We start from the raw sequence: 24250 nt of genomic DNA, 5'->3' as shown, positions 1-24250 counted from the left end.
GCGTAATGAAAAAGCCAAGGACGTCTGATGGCCTTGGACGGTGCCGATACTAATAGCTCGAGTAATGTCTTTGAATCAGGAAATTACGTTCCACCTGCCTGGGTGATTAAGGTTCCCCCATGGGCCACACCAATTACTCAAATTTCGTAACTCGAGAACAGTGAAAAAGTATATTGATCTACCTGACTGTCTAGTATGATCTACTAGGGCATATTTATACACTCCATTCAGAGTTTTCAACATTTTCAACCCAATGTGGCGGCGGAACATTTTCAACCCAAAGTGCACAGTATTGAAATTGCCAGCCGCGCACGGGTTCTGGAATTTTGAAAAGAAGGAGGATCGATCGGCGCTAATGCACCCACCCCAGCATCAATCTGTGGCGGTGCAACATGCTTCCGTCCGGGGCTTGCTATTTTAATCCCCGTTTAAAGCGTTTTTGGCATCCAAAGAAAAGACGATATTAACGAACTCCGTTACACGTTATATACTCGTTTCAAATTAACATCTGCCATCTATCTTCTGGCTGTTCTCTGTGTTGTGTGCTGCCATTTTTCATTCATCCTTCCGTAATTATGGCGGCTTGCTAAATTGGGACTCGCGTTTCAGAGCCAAACCTTGACCACGATAATTCCAGCTCCGTTTTACCGTCTCATATCGCATGACATTTGGCGAGTAATGATGCGAGAAACACCCAACCCCGCTCAAATAGGAAGCTCCGAGTGCATTTTGCGCTCAAATCAGGCTCCTCGTGCTCCCCCAGAGCCACCTCTCATGTGCTATTCCTGCCTGCACATTTCGTTGTTCCTTTGGAATTCTCCAATCTCACACAATTTCACGTGGCACTCAGCGCGGATAATCCGCCCAAACATTTTGAAAATGTGGGGTCGCGTCAGTCCGTGCCCCACTCTAGATTCTCCGCGGTGCCTCCACCGAAAAAAGACGTCAAGATCAAATCAGGATTGTTAAGCTTGGCTTTTGCGACCTGACAAAGACTGCACAACACCATGGATCCTACACTCTTAATCGGTGATATTGTCGAGCGCGACTCTAGCGATAAGAAGCCTGTCGAGTTCTCCGATCAACCCATCTCATCTACCGGGTTCCCGCAACACAAACGACGATGGAGGACGTCTGCCTTCAAACAGCAGCGCGCCGCCGAGGCAGCCGGCCAGACACCCGGCGCCCGGTCACAGCCCCAGGCCCGACCTGAGGTGAACAAAAATCAAGATTCGACTGCGAATATGGGCTTCGAGGAGGTTGAGAAGAAGCGCATCGATCAGGAGAACCGTCAGAAGCTCGCCGGCATGAGCCCCGCCGAGATCGCCCAGGCGCAAAACGATATCATGAACGGACTGAATCCTGCTCTCATCCAACGGCTATTGCAGCGAGCCAATATCGATGAGCCGGCTGGTCCATCGCCGTTCGATCCCCCGCCCTCCGAAACACCACAGGCGCCTGAGCCTCCACCCGAGATCAAAATCGAGGATACATCTAAGACCATGGCACCATCTGTTACAGAAGATGCGGTGCAAGGCGCAAAATCTACAAAGGAGCCAGGCTCAGAAAATAAGGCATCCCCATCACCCGCGGTCTCAACAAAGAAGATCGCAGACGACTACGATGAGGACCAAGCCCCAACCCAGATACCCCCCGATATTTTCCCAATCACCGATCTGCCCAAGTCGGTTCACTTCCCAGCTCCTCCAAGCCTTCCTGATGTCGATCCTTCCGATCCCGACTTTTTGGCTACACTGCATGAGAAATACTTCCCTAACCTCCCAGCCGATCCAAGCAAGCTCGCCTGGATGGCTCCTATCCCCACCCAGGACAGCCCAGCAGACAAAGACTCTTCCTATTACCCACACCCTGAAATCGCGGTATCGGCTTTCCGATTTGACTTTCGGGGTCGATTCTTATCCCCACGGGTCAGTCGATCTATTCCCTCATCTAAGGGCCTTCATCATCATGGAGAAGCCCCAGAGGCTGCAGGATACACCATTGCGGAGCTAGCGCGGCTCGCCAGAAGTGCAGTCCCAGCACAAAGATGCATGGCATTCCAAACACTTGGAAGAATTCTGTACCGGCTTGGAAATGGAGAGTGGGGAAAAACTGAAGACGATCCCATCGCCATGGGGGTGTGGAACTCAGTTAAGCAGGGTCGGGTATTGCAGAGTCTGATGGAGGCGGCTATGGGTGAGGGCGGCCATAGAGGCAGCCGCGCATATGCAACTGAGGCTCTATGGCTTTTTGAAAAGGGTGGATGGAAAGAAAAGTATAAGGGAAGGTGAGAGGACAGGCGCATGAACAACGTGGCTCGATTCACGGATGATAGTTTGCGGCTTGCATGGACAAACGCATACCCCTTACAGCTGCTATCACCCAAGAGATGGACATATCGTATACAGCAGTCAAACAGATACGCAGGTCACGTGATTGGAAGAATCCACGATATCAATGGCTCGTTGGTTTAGCAAAATAGCCGGAGAATTGGCGTCAGGGGCTGCATGCTTGGTTGAGCAATGGATGACTTGACTGGTGCCACGTAGCAATGATACATGACAATGAGATCTAGAAAGGCGTCCAGTGTGATGGCATTTGTTTGTGTCGAGGCAGGATCACGGGGCTCAAGGGGTGATGAAATGAGAGTTGGGCTGCCGGAAGCCAATCCTGTTATCTGTCCATGGATGTTAACCGAGTTGTTGAGAAATGACAACGGGTTGTGTAGGCGTGTCAGTGTAAAATCTCGTATAGTTTTGCACCAAGCTTACTTGGCCGTGGAAGAGCAGACAAAGACTGGTCAGAGTCTTTCAGCCACGCTGCAAGGGGAGTAAGCACTGGTAATAAATAGCCCATTATGTGAGAAGGCGAAAGCGTGGTGACGTGATACATGCAATGAATCGTGTGGGAGGAAATTGAGCTGAGAATGAGTCGTGAGAACAAGCCCGAGAAGTTAATATTACCAAGATTTTTAAATGGAATTTTAAAGTATGGAATTAAAGTGTCCATCCTATTCCGGTTACTTGGCAACGAACTCTCGACTTAACCCTGATCCACTGGTGTTAATTGTTAGTTATGGTTTACAACGTATCCCAGATCAAGGATCAGGCATCAATTGAGATGCTCAGAATGGACACCCCGAAAAGAGGCCTCAAAGCGCGAGCTGATATCCACTCAGCGATTGGCTTCTGTCAATTAAATCTGGGGCATGTGCCCTCCCTGTAAGGGCCACCTGAAGTCCAGTTCGTTCGTTCGTTTGTTCTTCTGCAGAGGTTGCAGCGCAGTTGTGGAGAAGAGATCCATCCATTGGAGTGCCGAGGCTGAGTCAAGAAGCGACGGCGGGAAAGGAGAGAGACCACAAAAGGGTGAGTTGTCGGGGTAGTGTGGCGTGTGTGGCTTGTTGTGGGACAGACAGGCAGGCAGTCTTTTTGAGTGCGAGCGGTGCAGGGGGAAAAAGGGTAAAGCAAAAAAAAAAAGGACAAGAAAAAAAAAACATATTTCGCCTGGTGGCCACCGCCGCCTTCTTCCTCCTCTCTTCTTGTTTCCCTCCAGCCCAAAACATCACGGCCCTGCCGCGCCAATTCCTCCCTCCCCTCCCCTTGGGTGACTTGCCGTCTTCTCTTCATCTCCCTCCCGGCCTCAAATCTGTTCTTGTCGTCTTTTTTGTCTCCTCTGTTCGCTCGCAGGTTCAGGCTTCGCTTTGCTACGCAATCGCATTCCACGCTTGTGACGCACCCGCTGCCTCTTCCCCCGCCTACGCCGCCGCCGCCCTTTGTTGTGTTGTCCTGCTTTGCTCGCGACGATACTCAAACAACCGCCGCCCTCGACAACATACATCTTTCTTGTTGCTTCCGCGAATCACCGCTGCTGCACCTCTCCCGTAATCGCGATACAAACTTTCAGGCGGCAACTTGGTCTGCTCTTTGCTGCGCAGAACCCAGCCCAACGCTGTCCGTTTAGCTTTTTCGCTCCGCGCTGCTCGCCCAATCCCACCAGCACCTGAGCCCAAGCAAGCTTCGCCCCACGATTGCGATAAACACTTCGGTGCCCTCCCGCGACTACAAGAACTTTGGACAAAGAGAGAGTGTGTCAATCTACATCTCCTCCCCCCGACAAGACATTTGATCAACCGGCCACAAGACCCCGCAAGACACGAGACACTGTGACTTTGACTAGCCATGGCGTCTCCGCTGCAGTTTGCCTACCGAACCCAGAAGACCATCGGCGTCTTTGACGCTGCGCCCGTCTACGAGCCTCTCGCTGGGTTCACCAAGCCCGAGGGCAACCTCCGGTGCTGTGCCTACTCTCCCTGTGGCCGCTTCTTCGGCTGGGCGTCCCCCGACGCCGTCACCGTCGTCGACGCCTCCACTGGCTCGCAGGTCCTCTCCCTCCCCATCCAGAACGTCTACGAGCTCGGTTTCTCTCCTCGTGGCACCTTTGTCATCACTTGGGAGCGCCCTGCCAAGGACGAGAACGGTGATGCGACCAAGAACCTCAAGGTCTGGCGTGTCGTAGAGGAAGGTGTCGCCGCCGCCGACAAGCAGCCCCTCGGCCGCTTCGTCCAGAAGCAACAGGGAGGCTGGAATCTCCAGTACACGGCTGATGAGAAGTACTGCGCTCGCCTCGTCACCAACGAGGTGCAGTTCTACGAGAGCCACGACCTCATCAAGGTCTGGAACAAGCTCCGAGTTGAGGGGGCTGCTAACTTCGCCCTCGCTCCCGGTAGCCAGAACCATGCCGTCGCAGTCTTTGTTCCCGAGCGCAAGGTGAGCTGACATTGACCACACCGCTAGGTATCCCACTAACATGTCCCCAGGGCCAACCCGCCGCTGTCAAAGTCTTCAACGTCCCTCTGTTCACCAACCCCATCTCTCAGAAGACTTTCTTCAAGGGTGACAAGGTCCAACTGAAGTGGAACAAGCACGGCTCCAGCCTCCTGGTGCTGGCACAGACCGACGTCGACCGCTCCGGTAAGAGCTACTACGGCGAGACCACGCTGTATCTGCTCAGCACCACCGGCGCTTTCGACGCTCGCGTGTCCTTGGACAAGGATGGTCCTATCCATGATGTATCGTGGTCGCCAAACTCGAAAGAGTTCGGTGTTGTATATGGCTACATGCCGGCCAAGGCCACCATCTTCAACCACCGGGCCGTTGCGACGCACTCCTTCCCGATCAGCCCCCGAAACACCATTACTTTCTCGCCGACCGGTCGATTTGTTCTGGTTGCAGGTTTCGGTAACCTTGCTGGTCAGATTGATGTGTACGATCTCGAGAAGGACTTCCGCAAGATCACCACCATTGAGAGCGGAAACCCCAGCGTGTGCGAATGGAGCCCCGACAGCCGTTACATCATGACGGCCACGACCTCGCCGCGACTGCGCGTGGACAATGGTGTCAAGCTGTGGCACGTCAGCGGTGGCATCATGTACCACGAGGACATGGTCGAGCTGTACAATGTTGTCTGGAGGCCCCAGGCCCCCGAGAACATTGCTCCGGGTGATCCTCTCACCCCCATCCCCACTCCTCACGCCTCTGCCACGGCGTACCTGGGCACGGTCAAGACCCCCAGTAAGCCAGCTGGTGCTTACCGTCCCCCCGGTGCTCGTGGCTTGGCTACGCCTCTTCACTTCAAGCGTGAGGATGAGGGCGGTGCTGCCCATGTCGTGAGCAACGGCTTGCCCAACATTGGCCCCAACGGCTTTGGCCGCCCGCGCCGTGCTGTGCCTGGAGCCGACTTTGCTGAGCCAGCCCCTACAGTCGTGAGGACTGTTCCGGGTGCTGAGCCCGTGGGCGATGAGAACTCGTCCAAGTCAAAGAACAAGAAGAAGCGTAACAAGAAGAACAACCAGGGAGAGGGCCGACCTCAGGGCGAACCTAACGGCGGAGCCAGCTTGGCTCCCCCTCCCCGTGATCGCGGTGCTGGTTCGGGCAGCGAGGGTCGCAGCCCTGAGCGCCGCGGCCACAGCAACCACCGAAGCCAGTCCCGAAACAACCAGGGCCGCAGCCGCAGCAACACTCACCGCGGAAACGGAAACGGAAACGGTCATGGCAACGGACACCAGGGACCTCAGCAGCAGGCCCCCAACAACGGTGCCCCCGCCGCCGATGCCGCCCAGAACCCCAATGCCAAGAAGATTCGCAGTCTTCAGAAGAAGGTCCGAGCCATTGAGGACCTCGAGATGCGCCTGGCTGGTGGAGAGAAGCTGGAGGATACTCAGCTTAAGAAGATCAACACCAAGTCCTCGGTTCTTAAGGAGTTGGAGCAGTTGGAGAAGGATAACTAAATGCAAGGCCATGTTGACTGGGGAGGGCTCTGAGCACTTCTCCTGTTGAGCGTGCCATGTATCGTTTATGGGGAGGTTTTCAGCGAGTGTTGAAGGTACCTACACTCTCTAGGATTGGTATCAGGATCTACAATGTTGGACAACTATGCGGCGTGGATAGGCCAGCTTGTGTTTGTCCTTACGATGAGGGTCTATCGGGGACATTAAAAGTCGGTCCATTTACTTATGGTGAGGCTTGTGCCGGCGTACCGCGATCGGATGGTGGGTAAAACAGGAAGAACAATCAACAACTTGCCTACAATACAGGCTTATTTACTTTCACATGGCGTTTCGTTGTGTCGTTGAGGACGGGTGGTCGGTTGGCTTAGTTGCAGACGTGTTTGTGGGTGAACTTTTGAATTGTTTGTAAGAATATTGGTGACTATTCGGATAAGATTCGCTGCTCAGTCTACGTGCTTGTTCCCTCTCATGTCTTTCAACCCTCGAGTGCTTCTCATGATGCTGTGTTGCAGCTACCCTACAGTGCGGCTGTTAGTTCCTCCTATGGCTACACATGTCCAGTATCCATGAACCACTTGGCATATCGTCAATGTTCTACCTCTAGTACTCGTTCATCCCTTCTTAATCTGAATGAAAGCAGGCGAGTCGACGGGCTGCTCATGCGGAACAACCTCCATGCTTAGGTTGGTGTGCCATAACACTAGGACGCACCGTTGAGGTGCAAAGTCACCAATTGATCTGATATCACGAGTAAAGCCTGTGACCAAAGGAACTGAGGTCGGAGGGCCAGATACACCAGGAGATTTTATAACCTCAACATCTGAGTCTTGGCTGATGGTCTCTTCACGATGGCATGTAACATGATCCTCAAACATCACCGGCCAGAAAATGGTCAAGTCTGGCTCTATGACGCTCAACAGCGAGCTAGTTTTCCAACATACGCCTCGTTCGAGGCCCGGTTAGCTCAATCGGTAGAGCGTGAGACTCTTACTAGAGTACACAATCTCAAGGTTGCGGGTTCGACCCCCGCATCGGGCTGTTCCTATATGAATGATTGAGAATTTCTTTTTTGCATGTGCTTTCTTTTTTGCCCCGTAAGATGTCAGCTTGAGATGCAGACCCTCGACATCGGCATCGATGTATCCCTTCTTTTGCTACTTGTATCGATCATTCTTTGATAAGCTGGACTGGTTGTTGAGTTTCGCTCCTTCCTCGGAGATTATCAACACGAGGAGTAAAGTAGCATCCAGGTCGGGCTGATAGTTCAGGCAAGAACTTCTCAAGTGCTTGCCTTCCGTTTAACATTTATTGCCAACCAGACGGCTCAGATATATCCCCCCCCTCACTTTTGAAACAAATACAACATCGATGGTATCATTAACTTTTTATCCTCCAACTTTCCATTTGTGCCCCTTTTCCGTTTTCCTGTTTGTTATCCATCTCTTATTGCTCGAGCGCCTTGTTATCTTGCCCCGAAGCATCCGCCACAGCCAAAACACCCTCCTCATTCTGCTTGTCACCTTCATCCTCTTGTTTCTTCCTTTCCAATCTTCTCTGGTGCTTCGCCCTCTTGGCGTCAAGTCGATCCTGCTCCTCCCTCAGAGCTCGAATTGCCGGACTCTTTGCCCGAATCTTGGCACCGTACCGCCAGAACACAAACGGAATCGGGATCATGGCCACTTCGAGAAGTCCAAGAAGTGTTCCAGCCCACTGAGGAGTCATGGCTGCGTACATCTTGGGCCCAGCCAGGGGCAAGACACCGCCTGCGATACTTCGGATAACGGCATTTCCGGCGAGGGCGCTGGCGGCATAGATCGAATATGCGCCGGCCAGGTAATTCGAGCCATAGATGAAGCATAGGGTGTTACCCGCGCCAAAAGGCACACCAAAGGCGATGGGAATGGCCCAATGGATGCTGTTGGGAAGACAGGTCCAGGAAAACACGAGCTGACCGAGAGGTGTTAGGACGGCACCAATAGCCATGACCAAAGCTGTGGCTTCCGGATGGGGCCTGTCAGTCACTGGATCTCGAGGCTGAGAGTTGATCAAGCGACGGAGGAGAGGTTCGGCGAAAATGGCAAGCATGGTTCCAACGCCGATGCCAACAAACGCCAGACCCGACATGCCAGCGTTCCAGCCGCGGTGCTGGCGGAAGACGATCGGATAGGCGACGAAACAGAGATACAAGATGGCATAAATCAGAGAGATCCTGCGCATCGGTTAGAGTTGTCGATCACAGTCGGGGACTGAGACAGTGGATGATCACTGTCTCAAACTCAACTTCACTCACCAGACGTCCATGAACCACAAGATAGGTTCAGTTGCGACCAACTTGAAGGGTCGGCTCATGTTGATCTTGATCAAATGCCACGTGGAAACTTTCTGGTCATACTGGCACCACCATCGGGGATCGTCGTTTTCCTTTCGTAGGCGAGCTGCCTTTCGCTTCAGGATGGCAGGGTGATAGGTTTCCTTGACCGTTGCCATCATGAGGACACCGGCGCCGCCCAGGATCAAGACGATCCAGTTGTCCCATCGCCAACCAAGATACTGGTAAACAAAACCACCAATGATAGGGCCGGTGGATGGTCCATTGAGAGGTGCGATCGACCACATGGACATGGCAGCTGCAAGGTACTCGGGATCTGAGATATCGACAATACTTCCGGGGCTATTGGAGATCATTGCGGCTCCAAAGAGTGCGCTTATTGACCGAATTAGTCGACCATTCAACACCGATGCGACAGGAAAGCCACTCACCCAAAGAATCGCACAACAATGATTTCTGTCAGCGAAGTTGCCAGGGCGCAAGGCAGAATAAGCAGCGCCCAAATACTCAAGCAGACCAAGTACACCATTTGACGACCATAAAGTTCACTTAGTGGCGCAACAATCAAGCTACCAACGGCAAGACCAAGCAGATACGTCGTCAGACCCAAAGTGGTGGTGGTGGTAGTTGACCCATACTCCTCAACTAGGCCTGGGATGGAGGCCGTATAACACGTGCTATACAGGACCACGACCCAGGTAGAGTATGAGACGGCAACGATAATCCAGGCGCGATACCATTTTGACCAATTCCTTGGGTTCTCGGGATCGCCCTCCTCAAAGAAGACCTCAAAGTCGGGTGGTCGGGATGCGGCGCTGGCGATGCTGGTGCCAGTTCGGGTGTAGGTGATGGGTTCACGCGCCGCTCGCTCTGCCTCGGTTTCGAGATCTGGTGTCAGAGCATGTTCCAGGGCCTCAAACACGTCTGAATCATGTGAGCGCCTGGATGCTGTGCTGCGCGGACGGCTGCGACGTGTCTCGGTTGTCTTGATGGGTTCCAAGACCGGCGACGTAGCTGTTGAAGAAGAACACGATGTTTCTGCGTCAACATCTGGCGACGCCTTCTCAAGATCCTTGGTCATGATGGGTGGGAAATTGCTGCTCTGGGCTACGTCTTGGCAGAAGGAGATGGCAAAATTCACTAGGGATTGTCGTCATGCCTCGAGCCAAGACGGCTTCTGTTCTGGGCGGAAGAGAAGTCCAGGAACTCGCGACAACCGCAACAAGGGCAACAGAACAGAAAGAGCGCGAAAGAGTTCCCGGCAGGACAAAGAAACAATTTAGGAGGCACCGAACGGATTGATAACTGGGAGCGGCGATGGGTACCCTCCCTCCTCCCTGTTGGCCGACCGATGCGGCACCGATGCCGAGAACCCATCGTTGGTTCACCTTTTCAGGCGGACGTAGCACCGGACATAGCAGCAGGTCAGCGGCCTGGCCTTCGAAAGTGGAGAGCATCAAATTCTTTCGACGGCGTATCAACGCCATGTGGAGCTACAGGTGGGCGAGCAAGGTCTGGCGAGCGAGGATCAGAGATTCAATCCGTTGCACTGAGTCCCTGCCCCACGTGCGGAAGCGGATATCCCTGGCTCTGGAGTAAGATAAGGGGAGAGTGCGGAATAGGGGCCGGGAGCTCTGTGCCGGTTCAAGGCTGTTTTGCCTCGTTGATGCCCGACTCAAAGAGAAGAGGATCAAGCCAGCATCACGCGGGCAGGTTCATGTTCAAGCTTGAAGGGTAAAAGAGTTGCAGCTCTGGCAGCCAAGAAGAAGCTGCCCCGCCGTCATGTCCGGTCTCTTTACGGGCAGAGGCGTGCCGATCAGCCATGCAGAGAAGCACGTTGTGCACCGTCAGCCTGCGCTATCTTTGACCGAGTCGGTGCCGAAGTCCGCTTTCGGCCGGGTCTACGAACCGTGGCTGATGGCTGGACGATGAGGTGCGACCAACGACAGGGGACAGTTGTGACGACATTAACGGCGACATGTTGATTCACAGGGCGCAAGTGACAAGACAAGATAAGGCTCTATTGTAATTACAGGACGAAAAACAACAACAAGTCGATGAGCTCTGCATAGATAAGAAAGGAGGCTATCAATGAGGCTCTTGTTTCGGAGCCAGACAAAGTCCCGAAAGGCATTGAAGCTCCGGGCCGTGTGGGCATTCCCGGCCCCACCACGTCCGGCCGGCATTTCAACGTCGAGGTCAAGGTCAACTGGTTGGCTAGGTTGTTGAGGTGAGTTCGCATACGGCTGTCGTCCTCTTTAAGTTGCTGGTAGGGCTACCAAAATTGGGGAAATCTGGGGGGTCTCGATGTCGACTCCCGTCTCGACTCCACTGCATGGCACCACTTGTGGATGGCGACCAGCCTCGGTTCCGGCAATGCCGGGGTTGGTTCAGGATAGCATCAAGGATATCACGTTTTCAGAGGCACAGTGCATTTTCCATGGCCGGCGGGAGATGATTCCTGAGCTAAGACCCGTTGAGTTTATCCTGGATGCCCAGATGTGGCGATGGCCTCATCGCCCTTCCCAGATTGACTCCCATTGAACCGTATGATTAACATTAAGTATAGTATCTACTGTTACATGATAGCTAACCGAAGCACAGATTAATACCGGCTAACTTATTCAGCCTCTTTGTCCTTTTTCTGAAGACCTTTCTTCTCATTCATAACTTCCTTGGCACCCTCGGGCCACCAGATCATACACGCAATCAACACGCCTTCGCCTCCTTTTTCCTTCTTCCCCTGGGCGTTGACCTTGCCCTTTCCGAGTCTGATGTCCTCTATGTGCTCGAATCCATGCTTGATGAACTGGCTCATCGAGTATCGTGATGTTGCTTCCAGCCACACGGGCTTGCCCACCTCCCTGGCATGTTCCTGGAGGTGTTTGGTCTGAGCGCTCAGAAGACCTTGTTTGCGGTAAGTTGGCTCGGTTGCAGTGAGAATAATGTAAAAGCACTCGCGGATTTGCGACTTGGGGAGGCACTTAAGCTTGACCTTGTCGACTTGTGTGAGATATTGGAGCAGGAGACGCTGTCATGAGATGTCAGTCTCTTGTTGACACAACCATGCTTGTTTCTCGCGCACAAGGGCGTGATATGGGCAACATTTACTCACAAGAGTTGGTCTTAATCCACCAGACAAGGTAGCAGGAATACCGCCGCACTTGATGATAGTCGACAGCCCGTCATAATCCTGCCCCGGCTCTGATACCACCATCATGGAGCGCCAATCGTCGGCATTAAGAATATACCCTCCGCACACGAGGCCAGACTTGACGACGGGTTTGAAAAACACCTCTAGACGTTTTTGCCGCGCATCGACGTCAGGCTCTTCAGAAAAGATCCACGCGAATAGAGGGTCATCGCGGAATGCTGGGGTGGCGATCTTGTGAGCGCGCAGTACAGCCTCTTCATCGCCTTTTAATCTGTCAGTTACAAGCATCTTGGGGGGGAGTTGAGGTGTGTACCTTTGCGATGAACCCTGATATTTGCTGTAGACTCGGCCATTTGTGCTACGCAATTGAAGGGCTTCTCGAATCTCTCGCAATCAATTGGAGTTGGCAAGAGGAAAGTATGTCGAGATTAAATAATTAGAAAATAAAAATACCAACGCCAATGGCGCCAAATCTTACTCATTGTAGAGGCCAACCAGCTATTTATTTAATGAAACATGCATACTTGGAGAGATTAGGGGGGTTATGTCTATCGCGGTCTAGTCCAAGCGCAACGTACGACCTGTTGCAGTTACAAGTAAATTGGCTCCCCAAGTATTTCTGCACTGCCAACACACAGCACGTCATTTGCCAGGTAGAATAAGTTCTGCATCCTTTGTCAAGTTTGAAAGATGAGGCCTTGTAGGACATCATGGTGAGACACTTGCGTCAAGTGGATATCAATCAATCATTGGTTCAGGCACCAGATAATCAAGTGAAATCAAGTGACTCATTAACACGATAAGTATGACAGACAACTCCAAAGTAATACATGATGCTCTCTCTCGGCTCATATTATATGCATTCTTTCGACGTTTTCCCTTAGTTAGGTATCAATCAGTCAGTCAGTTGGTCCATGTTTTCCTCCTTCCCAAGACGCCTCGCAACCCAGGTCTCAAGCAAGACCCCTTTCTCCCAGAGTCGTGTAATTCCTCGCCCATCATGAGGGCATCGTGTAACAAGGACGCCGATTCGCGTCTCGTCTTGTTGTCTTAAGGACAAAAAACAGATAGTGTATGCTTCCCCTCCCCAACGTTCAGGGGCTGAGCAGAAAACCGCCAGTGGCGATAGACTACTTCTAATAGTAATTCTGCAGATCTGAGCCGTTATTCGCGCCGTATCCTCCCATAGGGCGTCCCTGCTGCGCTGCAGGGCCTCGAGGTGGTTGCTGGTTCCATCCTCCGCTGGGTCCTGTGGGAGCTGAAGCTGGTGGTCCGTTCTGGCTGGGCGCCTGGTAGGCATCGTCATAATCCACCTGTGGACCATAGCCGCCCTGCTGGTTCTTGGGTTCCACATCGTCCAGCGATCGATAGTTGTAACCGCCGCCTCGGCCACGTCCTCCCCGTCCTCCTCTTGCGTTGCCTCGGTAGCTACGGTTCAAGTTGCCACGCCCTCGGCCTCCTCGGCCGCCAGTGTGGTAGCCTCTGGACTCGTTGCGTCCACCATAGTGGCCGTGGGTGTTTCTCTGGTTCCAGTCGTCTTCGCCCGTGTGCTTCCGCTTCGACGCCTTGTTGGCAAACAGGCTCTCGTACTCGTCTTCCCGCGGGTCGTCCTGCTCGATACGGAGTATCACCTTCTCGCCAACCACCGTCTCAAAGTCAAATGTCTTGTCTGGTGACAGAGGCTGCCAGTTCTGGATCTTGCCAGCATCAATCGGCTTGGCCCCCTTCCTCAGTGCTAGTACAACGAGCGGACTGGGGTTGTCGGTGTGAAACTTGGCGTGCTGGGGGATAGGTCGTAGCTGTGCCGCCCAGATACTATTCTCGAAGCAGCCTGTGCCTACCACCTCCCATCTCATCTTGCTGCCCATGCCGCCCACCTTGTCCAGAATACTGGCAGGGCAGGGTCGGGGGCAGATGAGGATGTTGTTGCCGTGATATTTGAGTTCATGCTGGGGCATGTTCTGGGGTATTTGGGCGAGCTTGATCAGTCTCTTGGTGTCTTCGGGTCCAATCATGTATCCGGTAAAAAACACAGTCTTCTTAATCCTGAGCCTGTTTTGACTTGACGAAGCCCCCTGCTTCGAGATAGTTTCATTGTGGATGTTGATCATGTGCTGCACCTCGGCCACCTCTACCACGGGGTCCAGCGTCGCTGCGGTATCGGCCACCTGGACAACTTCGGCCACCAGGGGCCCTCGTGTAGGCGACACGTTTTGTCGGCGGTTGTATTCGGCAAAGAAGTCGCGGAAGCCCTTGGTGTGCTTGGGACGGTCCTCGTACACCCGAATGTCCCCCGCATGCTTGTACGTCTCCATCAGTGCCTCGAGGAAGAGCTGCTTGAAGTGCATGGTGCTCTGGAATCGCTGGTTTGTCGGGCTGACCTGGGGCTTGAGGCCCATCATGTCAAACTCGAGCCCCTTGGCTGTCACCATCTTCCTGATCAGCTCAGCGAATCCCCGTTCAGAGCGGCCTGTCAGCAGGACGCAGAGGGCATCCTTCTGCTTGATGCTTAGCCTGACGAGCTCGACAATGGTTTCGTTCCACCATCCATCCCACGCGCGCTTCTCTTCCGTTTCGATGCCCTCTCCGGTGGCGGCGAGGATTCGGCTGTCGTGCCACCAGCCGCCGTTGACAAACTTTTCTTGATTCGACAATGTTCCAATCGTGTATCCATTCCAGAGCTGCGGGTTCGGTAGGGGGGTTTTGAAGACTGTGATGGGTTAGGAAGGGCGAGAATTGGAGCATCTAGGGCACTCACGGGTGTTGTCAAAGTCGTAGACGTGGAGAGACTTGATCTTGTCGATTGCTACAGATAATCAGCACCCGTTTTTAACGAGATATCTCTATCTATGCAAGGGGCGCATCAAACAAACCTGGCAACGGATGGGTCAGGACAGACCATCGACCCAAGGCGGTAGCTGTGAATTGCGACGCGGCGGCGGCAGCGGCAGGGCCATGGTATGCGCTGTAGGCCGAGGCCATGGCGCCGGGCACGCTGGGTCTCTGTAGGGTAGCAGCGGCTGCAGCGGACATGCACCTGGAGGACCAGAATCGATGGCGATGGAGAGGGGTCGGCGCGAGTAAAGATGTCGTGCTCTTGCTTGATGTTGTAGTCGAGGTCCAAGTTTGTTGGCGCTGCCGCAGCAGCTGGTGAAGCGACAAGCCGCGCCAGTGGGGCACCACAGCGGCAAGAGCAGTGACCCAGGCGGTTGCCCGCTGTCTGGCCTGAGGCTTCAGCGCTTCTATAGGCGACAGACGCCCCATGTCCAGGCCTGGCAGGCGCTCTAGGTATTCAATGTCAGTCAAACCCAACAGCGAAATCTCTAGCTTTTTATCACGAGTCAAAACAGTTGCATGCAATGTGAGGGGAAGGAAAGAAAAGAGGCAACCTTACTCGAAGCTGTCCCGATTATTTTACTTGCCTTCCGTACTTACCCCTCACGATTGGCATTCGCTGCTGCACTCTTCTCCTCCTGTCTCTGTCTCTCCTCTCTCCAGCCTCAGCATGGCGTCGTCTAGCGCCATCCGCTTCGTCACAGGCACCAAAAAGTCTCCCCTCGGCTCCCTGCATCTCCAGCTCCACGTCAAGCCCGGCGCCAGCAAGAACCGCGAGGGCGTCATCGCCATCACCGACGATGCCATCGAGCTCTGCGTTGCCGCCCAGGCCCGCGAGGGTGAAGCCAACAAGGCCGTCGTACAGGTTCTCAGCTCGGTCCTAGGGGTGCCAAAGTCGAGCCTACAGCTGACACACGGTCTCAAGTCACGCGACAAGACTGTTGTATTGAATGGCTTCAAGGGCGATGGAGAAGATTATGCAAGGACTGTTCGCGAGTTGCTCGATAAGGCCTTGGAAGAATGATTCAGCCCAAATTCAGCAGCAATTGATCACCTTGATACCATGGAGGCACAAGATTTACCTGTTGTCGAGAGTCTTACACAAGCCTACTACTTTAATCTTACAATCATGGTCCAGATCATGTTTGGTCCTTCCTGTCACCTTGGAGTCAAATTGGAACAGCCCGATCTTGCCTACTTTCACTCCAACACTTATTCGCAGATGGCATGAATATATCTGCAGCGAGATTCTCATCATATGACACTATGCAGCTCCAACACATGCATGTTTGGCCGAGATGGCAGGTTCCTCGCCCCATTTTCCGTCAGCGACATAGTCCCTGTTCTGAGCCTGCCCTTCAACAATCACAGGACAAGCCCCGTTGGCTCAGTGGTAAAGCGTATCACTAGTAATGATAAGATCACTGGTTCGATTCCAGTACGGGGCATGTGATTCAACAAATATCTCCTCCAAGAGACTCATTTTTTGCTCGACGGAGTACCTCTTCTTGAGAAGCGGTGATTCCGCCAGTTCCTTTTTGGTGTTTCGGCTGTGGCTGCGGTTACGTGCATGTGCATACAACACTTGCATACTCAATTTAAAGTTGCTGTTCTGGAAGGTTGGCGGCTGTCACTGAGAACAGTCACGGAAGGAATCCAAGAGGCGTGATAGAAAATTGGGGGGGTGAAAGCTCACGTTTCGTGGAAGCAGGTTGATGTTTCCTGATCGAGTTGCCTTCCTTTGCAGGTCCATCCGAGTTGTGAAGGAGGCAAGTGCGCCTTCGCGAACATCAGCATCCTCAATGGTCCTGGCCGAGCAGCATTCAAAACCTACACCCTAACACAACCCACGAAAACACATCAATTTTTAAATTACAATGCCCATCAAATCCATCTTTTCCATGAGCATCGAGATCTCTCAGCGTTCGATCGATCGCGTGTTTCCTACCCTGGACCACGCGAGGCGGGACAGTGGAATCAAACTAACAGGATGGAGACCTGCGCCGTTATGACTCTCTTAATAAATCATGTGCGGTTATGGCGGGATCCGGAGTTTTCTCTCATATATGTCCAGTGAGCCGGAGTTGGAATTACGACCCCTGAGCGTTGAAAAGCCAGTCTCACATCAACGACACCTAACCTCGAGGGCCCTTCACGACCTTCCCCGAGCAATTCAACCAAAGCTCGTGGAAAAGAAACACCAAGAGAGAGTTCCCACCGCCCTTGTTCGCTTATCGGACATCCAGACCGCGGTATCGAGCCCTACAACATCGAGTCCCAGTGATTGACAACTTCTCGCCCTAGCCGCCCTATAGTGCAGATCCCTCTTTCATTCTGGCATCAATATGCCCACGCCGGTCTCCCATTAGGTCAGGTCCCCATTGGGTCAGGTCCCCCAGTGCTCAACTCCCGCGCTTTGCGTCATCCTCACCACCTCGAAGCGAGCCCCCCAAGTGGTGTTGTCACCAGCCTCAGCAAAGTCCCCTCACCGACCTCGATGCTGGGAGTGACTCTCCTGTGGCTGAAATGCCCTCAAGTTGCCTGAACGGGCAGCCTGCTGGCCAAACTGGAGAATGTCATTGGCGGCTGGCTGCAGACTGCAAGGGCGGGAGCCTGTGCTGCGAGGTAAATTGAACCCCTTCTCTGCTTCAGCAGATGGTGGCCTTTCCCAGATGCCACTCACATGCAGATATCACTCACTCATGCAACAGCATCGCAGCACGCTCCGATTCCGACACTCGACGCAGCCAGAACGCTCCAGTCCCCTCTCTCCATCAGGAGAGACCCGATACCAAACAGACAAGTACCTCGAGGCCGCCGGGCCGCCTGAACTCGGACAGTAGCTTCGCGCCGGGACTTTGGCGAGCCGACGATCACCCCAAGCTAGAGACGCAAGCCGGTCTAATCCAATAAAGAAGCATGTTGTGGCCGCTGATAAAGAGTGACTTGTGGCTCGAGACTTGTCGATCCCCCTCACAACCTTTGCACACGCCCCCTCGAAAGCCCCAGTCACTGTCGGTAAACCTTGCAGACTTCTGAAAGCGTCGTTTCTTTGACGCGATATTGCCACAGACGGAGGAACGATCCCCTGTGGCTCATCACGTCTTTTTGACAGTGGCGAGAGAGCTCGAGCACACCACGCATGCCACATGGTCCAGAACCACCCCCTCCAAATGTCTCATCCGGGCCGTTGAAAGACCCTTGCCGAGCTGAGAGGGTCCCTGAGAGGGTGGGAAGCGAATGAAGCTGGTTCTGTCGATCGCGTCGAGGTCCCCTGAGGCGCGAGCTGTCGAACCTCGATTGTGGCTAGTGACGAAGGGTTACACGATCATGACTGCCCCCTCCTTCTCAGGCATCGCACAAGCGATAATGCCCCCCGTGCATTGACGATGATGATGACAGCGGAAAAGAGATGCCGCCCGAGCTGGGAACTCTGAAAGGATGGACAAAGTCTCGGCTGCATGCGATCGGCGATGATCGAGACTTATCCGTCATGTGGTTTTTTGGTAGGTGATCCGTAGATGCCGCCAATTCCGTGCCGAGAAGTCGGTTCGAAACGGCCAAGCCAACAGGCAAGCATACGACCAATTGACGGTCCAGGAAAGTTCGGGATGAATTGCATTGGATCCTCTATGCGCAATCATGGAGTCTCTCTCTTCATCACGCCGAGATAAGAGTCTCGATGCGTCTCTGATGTCCGCCCGGACAACGCATCGAATTGATCAAGGTAAACAAACAACAAATCACAAGCCAAAACGCTTCCAACACACATTCCTTATGAAACATGGCCTATCCATGCACAAGACGTCAATCATTTGATGCTCCCCAATCTCATTTCCTAATCGAGACGAGCTGAACTCCTCACGAGCCACAACGTTAATCAAACCCTACGCATCCCGTCCCGCGATGCGATGCAACCCCAGAGCACAGCCACAGCCACAGGCGCTGACGCGCAAGCCCCTCGCCACACGCCACATCTAATGTGCTGCACTGTTCGCTAGAGGCTAAGCTCGGCATTTGTGACAATTATACTCGGCGTATCAGTATCAGTACCAGCCACGCCCTACAGCACAACCCAAACCATCTCGGAAGACGGCTCCAAAGAGGCCCTTCGACTGCAGAGCCGTCTTGAGCCATGTCCTCCCACGCAGTATGCTGTGTCTCCCGTAAAACCTCTGGCATCCGAGAGCCGCCGGATCGAAAGCTCCGGAGATTCGACTGGGGCCAGGGTGTTCGTCCTTTAATTCTCGGGCCCCTTGGTATTGGGTACACCGTACACCAAGAGAAAAGGCTAAGACGCGAAGCCTCATCTGACGAGGCGTCTCGACAACGAAGCACCAGCCACCTCGAGACAGCCTGCGATCGAGCAAACCCCATTCGTCCACGATGCGCAATAAACAGTAGCAGCATGCAGTATCCTAGGACTTTCTGATCATGAAGCGAATCCGCTGTCCACCACGCACCTGGACCGGGTGGGAGACTGCCTGGTCACGGGGCCTCGGCATCCAGCAATGGCGCCATCCTCAACCACACTAGCCAAGACGCTGGAGTAGCGAATAGCGGCCGTTTCGCGTCAAGGCTTGGGCCGCCACTTGAACCAGGACCCTCAGACTGTCTCTGCAATCTCCACCGTTTGAATCATGACCATGTGGGGTCTCCGTAGTTACAGAGAGAGACAGAGAGAATGAGAGGGGTGTTTCTTCAGACACCTTGAAAAAGTATGGGTATTGTATATGCCATAGTATATACATACATGTCGTCGCATCAACAACACCAACAGCGTCGATGCTCCTTTCCGTTTCCTCGTCCTATCCCATTTCCGCCTGCATTACTTCGTAAGTCCCCATTTTCGTGTACGTTGGGACTGGTGTGGTGTGGTGTGGTGTGGTGTGTGCATGTACGCTGCGTGTGCTTCTTGGGTGTGATTCAAGTTGCCAAAAATTATTATAGTGGTAAAAAGGCCTCGTTGCATCCGACCTGTGTTTCGAGTCGACGGAATAATGAGGATGTTGGCTGCCAAATAGGCAAAGAACGGTGTCCACAAGAGTCATGGAAACTGACAAAGGGGAACCAGATAGGGGCAAAGGTGGCGGATGTGATCCCTTGTGTGTTGCAGCAAGAGCGGTAATCGTGATAACCACAACCCTCTGCCCGGATAACTCAAACGTTCCTCGTGAACAAAACCAAGACGAGACTGCAAGAGTAGAAGCAAAGAAAGCAAAACAAACACTCGCCTCCCAAAATCTTCTCACAGAAAAAACCGGTGGTATCATTTTTGAAGAAGAATAAAAAGAAGAAGTCGTCAACGCCTCAGAGCCACAATCCCTTTCCATGTATGTATGTGATCGTGAGCCCAACCTGGTGACAGGCTGGGGAACCAAGCAAAACAGTGCAATCCCCAGTCTAGACCCAAGCCCTCATTTGCTGCGAAGCCGTCATACGCAAAAGACAAACCGACAGCAAAGAAACAGATAGAGAGAAAAGAAATAAAAAGAAATTAAAAGCTGAGGCGGAGAATGTAACCGCTTGTTGCCTTGTCGTTGGAAGTCTCGGGACTGTCGTCGGCAGAGTCAACTGCCATTTCCCACTCCCTCTTTACTGCGCCAGGCTGTTCAATAACCTCTTCGATTTCGAGAGTCATGTCCTGGCCCTCCTTGAGCTCTTGAACCACATCGTCGTCCATCTCGACTTCTAGACCGTTCTGAATCGTGTGGATCGTACGGAGAATTTGCGACGAGTCGAAGCCCCACTTGGCTGCAATTCTGTTGTTCAACTCCTGGAGCGTGCGCTGCATCAGGTAGATAGCTCGATGATAATCCGGCTTTCCGGATTCGTCCTGGGTCCGTCGAAGGATATAGAAACACGCAATGGGCTTTGGGCTTCGTTCTTGAGGGGGCCGATAGGATGCGTCGACACCCAATGCCTCGATCCAGCCGCTCAGGCTACCGTCATCATCGCCCTTGTTGATCCTGGTGGGTTGTTCCGAGCCCTTGCGTGACATGTCACCTCCCGCGACCGAGTCAAAGCCCTGCCATGGGCCGCCTGGGCCGATACCAGAAGCCTGCGACGCTAGAGAAAGTGAGCTAGGCGAGGGGGAGATCATGGAACCAGCGAGAGAGCTTCGCCCGCTCCGAGCCTGCCAATTGGGGCCGTCGCGGCCTTCAGGCCTAGTCAGGGGCGAGACGTCTCCTGGTAGCGATACCGGGTGCAAATCGGGATCGTCTAGTTCCTCGCCTCGAAGGAACAGGACACTGACGGGTCGTGTGCTGGTAAACATGTCCTGTAGAGTCTGTAGTTTGAAGTGGAGATCCTCTTCCATGGACATTCTTCCACTATTGCCGCCCCCAGCGGAGCTGGCCGAGGACATCGACCACGTTCGCTTGTGTTTCTGCACCTTTCCTGGGCGCTGATCTCCCATCTTTGCAGCACCGCTTGAGCGCTTCCGCTTTCCAAAGTCCTTCAATCCACTCTCGGCCTGCGCAATTTGCTGCTTAAGCTTGTCGATAGACTTCTTGACATGCGCAACGTCGTTGGATAGCTTTCGTTCTGCTCCATGGTCGCGGAAGAGCTTGACCTTGCAGTAGCAGATATCGGGATTCGCGTCAGCGGTTGGCTGCGAGGGGTCGCAGGGAACGGGGTGGGTTTTGACGCAGAGCCTCACAGGAATACCCTTGACACCCTTCGAGTGGCTGAAGTCGGTAGAAAGAAAGTTGAAACGGACCGCAATGTTGACTTCGGGGGGGCCGTTGATTCCAGGGGTCCAAGTGACGCAAAATCCGTCAAAGGAAGACGACTCTAGTTCCACTCGAGTCCTCTTGTCGTCACCTTCAGCTGGCTGCCCCGCCTCAACGTACTCAACTGCCTGGAGTTTCCCTCCTCTTTGGTGCGCCTCGTTGGTGCCTCTGCCCTCCTTCCAAAGACCCCAGCACACACCTGGACGCTGTCGCTGCTGGTCGTCTTCGAATGAAACACGGACAAATGTGCGGTATTTGGTTCCAGGTGCCACGGGCATGGTGGCATTAGTGTCGGCGACGGACAAGGAGTATGCCTGTCCCTTGTTGAGATAAGTGACAGGAATTTCGTCTGAATGCTTGATCATGGCCGTGGGAGCGTTGAGTGTTGAGTGAAATCGAAACTTCTCGGCCGAGGGAGGTAGCGGATGGGTCATGGGACTGGAGAACTGGTGCGACTGTAGGCCAACTAATGGGGTTGTCTTCTGAAGGGTGGTCCCAATAGATGACATGCGTTCTTCAGAAGGGTCCGAGTCCATAGGCGACCCATCCTGATCCATCGTCTCATATCCAGTGTCCTGGTGGACGAAAGTGGACGGCGCAAAGGCAGGCTGCGGCGGGGGCGCCTGAATAAACGGGTTGAAGTGGTGAAACTGATGCGGTTGCAAAGCCTGGAAACCTGTCATGTCCATAACTGCTTGGCTTGGGCCAGGTTGCATCCCATCCCCAGATGTTGGCATGGACAGCGGCGTGTTGAGGCCCATACCGAGTCCCAGTGTCGGAGTATGCAAATCGCCAGCTTGAGGGTGGAATAGGGTGTTTGTGCCTCCAGGTGTGGGCGTGTAATAGCCAGGCGGCGCATTGGCGAAGTTGGCGAAGGACATGGAGTTGGGATCTAGAAGTGAGGGAGTAAATCTCCACGGGTCATTCGTCGCCCGAGGAGTAGGATCTTGGTCGCGAAATGCATCTTGGCCAATACCCTGGGTTCTGTTGTAGGAAGCTAGATTAGCGACACTGCTTAAGAGTCCAAAGGCAGTCCCGAGCTGAAATGTTGCGCGGGGCTTGTTGGCGGGGCCAGGATACTCGTGAAGTTGCTCAAGGACCATGACATACCTTTCAGGTGGAGGCGCCGTAGGAGCAAGAGTATTATCGGCACCAACGGTCTGCGATATAACTGGCGCGGCGGCCGAGGTGCTAACTGCCGCGACCTCGGGGAACTGCTGTCGGAAGTTGGCAAGCAGCTCATCCCCCGGCTTCTGAGAGCTTGTTCTGTAGAAGTGCTATGTTAGCATGCTGCCAAACGAGCAAGATGGTGACATGTAAGATGATGTAGTGGCTTTCAAGTCTGCACCCGGAAATCGCAAAGGCGCGCAAGTCGGCACAGCGCTGGGCAGCGTACCTTTGTCGAAACATGTTAAAATGGGCGTAGCTGGGCCGGCCCAGGACAGCAATGCCCGATTGTTGTCAGCGCAGCGACGAGGACCAAGGTGTATTTCGGTTCGGATGGTCAGTGATGGCGCAGTCTCGCGACAATCACTTATATGCGCAAAAGGTGAGGAGGAACGTCAATGTCAGTCGCCGACGCTGTTCATTGATTCAAATGCGTGGATTCTGCAGCGTTGCGAGGGCGGGTGGGTGGTGGGCGTCGCTTGTTCGAAGTTGGAGGTTAGGAAGCGCTATTCGCGGGAACCGCTAGGTGTGTTGCGGCGGCGATACAAGCCCAAGCTTGATATGAGCCAGCTGTTCTGAGCGAGTGGTGACAGACAGTGGTTGAGTCTTGCGAGGCAGAGAGCAATAAAGTAAAAAAACAGAAGAAGTGCGTGAAGTCGTGGGATATGCTAGCGGGTGGTGTAGGTAGTAATTGGAAAGGGTCAGGTAAGCTAGAAGAAGGTAAGGGTATATTGGATGTGGTGGGGACCTGTCGTCAGTCCCGCCGAAGGAGGACGAGGGCGAACAACTCGACGGAGAAGATCTGACTTTGAAGGCCAGGCCACAGGTACCTCGTACCCAAGTCCCAAAGCCCGGGGCGCCGAGGCGGTGTCGTGGATCGAGTGGTCAAAGTTGAAGTGGGTGATGGGAGGAGGGTGAGTGGGAGAGGGTGGTGTGTACGCAGAGATGTCGAGTGCCTGTGCCGCACGGCTTTGTGCTTGGAGCCAGACACCAGGGAGTGGTGCGATGCCGATGCGACGCGACGCGACGATCCAAAGTGATGCCGAGATGGATGTTTATTGTTTTGGAGTTCAAGGGCGAAGAAAGGTTGTTATAGCCGCTGTTCCAGCGCCGTCTGTCCGCGCTGGGTGTGTTGCGATGGAGGCCAGGTCGGGAAGACTTGTGAGATGGGGGATTCGTCCAGAGGTCCTAGCGACGGTTGTGGGTTGTGCAGGTATGGTATAGGTCCTCGGTCCCAAGCCCCAATCCGATGTGCTCTGGAGTGGAGGAGGAATCGGGGGCGATAATAGCTTGCCCGCAGTGCCGGGATGCCGCCTGAGTGAGGGATGGGATGGGATGGTGAAATGGCTCCCCGTTGTCTTGGGTGAAATGCCGTTGTGTGGCTTCTGTCTGCAATGTCGCGGCAGCAGCGATATCCCGTGTAATATGGATCCTGAGCTGGGAGGCCTGAGCTGAGGCGTGATTTTAAAGGTTGGCCATCAATAGACTATCGCTGCCACTCCCGAAGGGGCTCGTGGAGGTCCCCTCTCTGGAGGATGGACTTCTTTGTTGCTCACCACTGTCTACGCTGCACTCAGTCAGAAGGACATCCACCCATCCATCGATTATCGGGAGCCTGTGGGGTCATAATGATGGAGGCAAACAAGCAAGGGGGGACCCTGGCCTTAGCAGGTGTCTTCTCATCAGCCAGGGTCAAGGGTCGGCGGGCACTCGAATCCCTGTGCGTGCTAGAGGTGCGCAGGCAG

The 24250-nt window shown here is 53.8% G+C and overlaps 6 protein-coding genes and 1 pseudogene across 7 annotated transcripts, besides 1 other annotated feature; 3 read left to right on the top strand and 4 right to left on the bottom strand.

The window, feature by feature from the left end:
- Window positions 1-1007: 1007 nt before the first annotated feature.
- NCS54_00516900 (Hypothetical protein) lies at window positions 1008-2291 on the top strand (the record flags this gene model as incomplete). The annotated part of the gene is made up of 1 exon (XM_053150682.1): window positions 1008-2291. One exon carries the CDS (start codon window positions 1008-1010, stop codon window positions 2289-2291), a length of 1284 nt encoding a protein of 427 aa, XP_053006657.1.
- Window positions 2292-4178: 1887 nt separating this feature from the next.
- On the top strand, window positions 4179-6286 carry NCS54_00516800 (Eukaryotic translation initiation factor 2A; the record flags this gene model as incomplete). Its single annotated transcript, XM_053150681.1, has 2 exons — window positions 4179-4766; window positions 4817-6286. The coding sequence occupies 2 exons, from the start codon at window positions 4179-4181 to the stop codon at window positions 6284-6286; spliced, it is 2058 nt and encodes a 685-aa protein (XP_053006656.1).
- Window positions 6287-7729: 1443 nt separating this feature from the next.
- NCS54_00516700 (MFS domain-containing protein) lies at window positions 7730-9696 on the bottom strand (the record flags this gene model as incomplete). The annotated part of the gene is made up of 3 exons (XM_053150680.1): window positions 7730-8495; window positions 8577-8990; window positions 9047-9696. The coding sequence occupies 3 exons, from the start codon at window positions 9694-9696 to the stop codon at window positions 7730-7732; spliced, it is 1830 nt and encodes a 609-aa protein (XP_053006655.1).
- A 1539-nt stretch (window positions 9697-11235) lies between these two features.
- NCS54_00516600 lies at window positions 11236-12152 on the bottom strand (annotated as a pseudogene). Its single transcript has 3 exons — window positions 12083-12152; window positions 11731-12032; window positions 11236-11646 (listed from the first exon to the last, which is right to left on the bottom strand).
- Window positions 11236-12152: a sequence feature.
- Window positions 12153-12905: 753 nt separating this feature from the next.
- On the bottom strand, window positions 12906-15114 carry NCS54_00516500 (Hypothetical protein; the record flags this gene model as incomplete). The annotated part of the gene is made up of 3 exons (XM_053150679.1): window positions 12906-14479; window positions 14528-14575; window positions 14643-15114. The coding sequence occupies 3 exons, from the start codon at window positions 15112-15114 to the stop codon at window positions 12906-12908; spliced, it is 2094 nt and encodes a 697-aa protein (XP_053006654.1).
- On the top strand, window positions 15110-15628 carry NCS54_00516400 (Hypothetical protein; the record flags this gene model as incomplete). Its single annotated transcript, XM_053150678.1, has 2 exons — window positions 15110-15469; window positions 15530-15628. Exons 1-2 carry the CDS (start codon window positions 15275-15277, stop codon window positions 15626-15628), a joined length of 294 nt encoding a protein of 97 aa, XP_053006653.1. The 5' UTR covers window positions 15110-15274.
- Window positions 15629-20101: 4473 nt separating this feature from the next.
- NCS54_00516300 (CP2 domain-containing protein) lies at window positions 20102-22748 on the bottom strand (the record flags this gene model as incomplete). The annotated part of the gene is made up of 2 exons (XM_053150677.1): window positions 20102-22604; window positions 22735-22748. The coding sequence occupies 2 exons, from the start codon at window positions 22746-22748 to the stop codon at window positions 20102-20104; spliced, it is 2517 nt and encodes an 838-aa protein (XP_053006652.1).
- Between the last annotated feature and the right edge of the window lie 1502 nt (window positions 22749-24250).

This window comes from Fusarium falciforme, chromosome 4 (assembly GCF_026873545.1).
Source record: "Fusarium falciforme chromosome 4, complete sequence".
NCBI lineage: Eukaryota > Fungi > Ascomycota > Sordariomycetes > Hypocreales > Nectriaceae > Fusarium > Fusarium falciforme.
The sequence above is the reverse complement of the archived record's forward strand: the minus strand, read 5'-3'. Positions and strand labels throughout refer to the sequence as shown.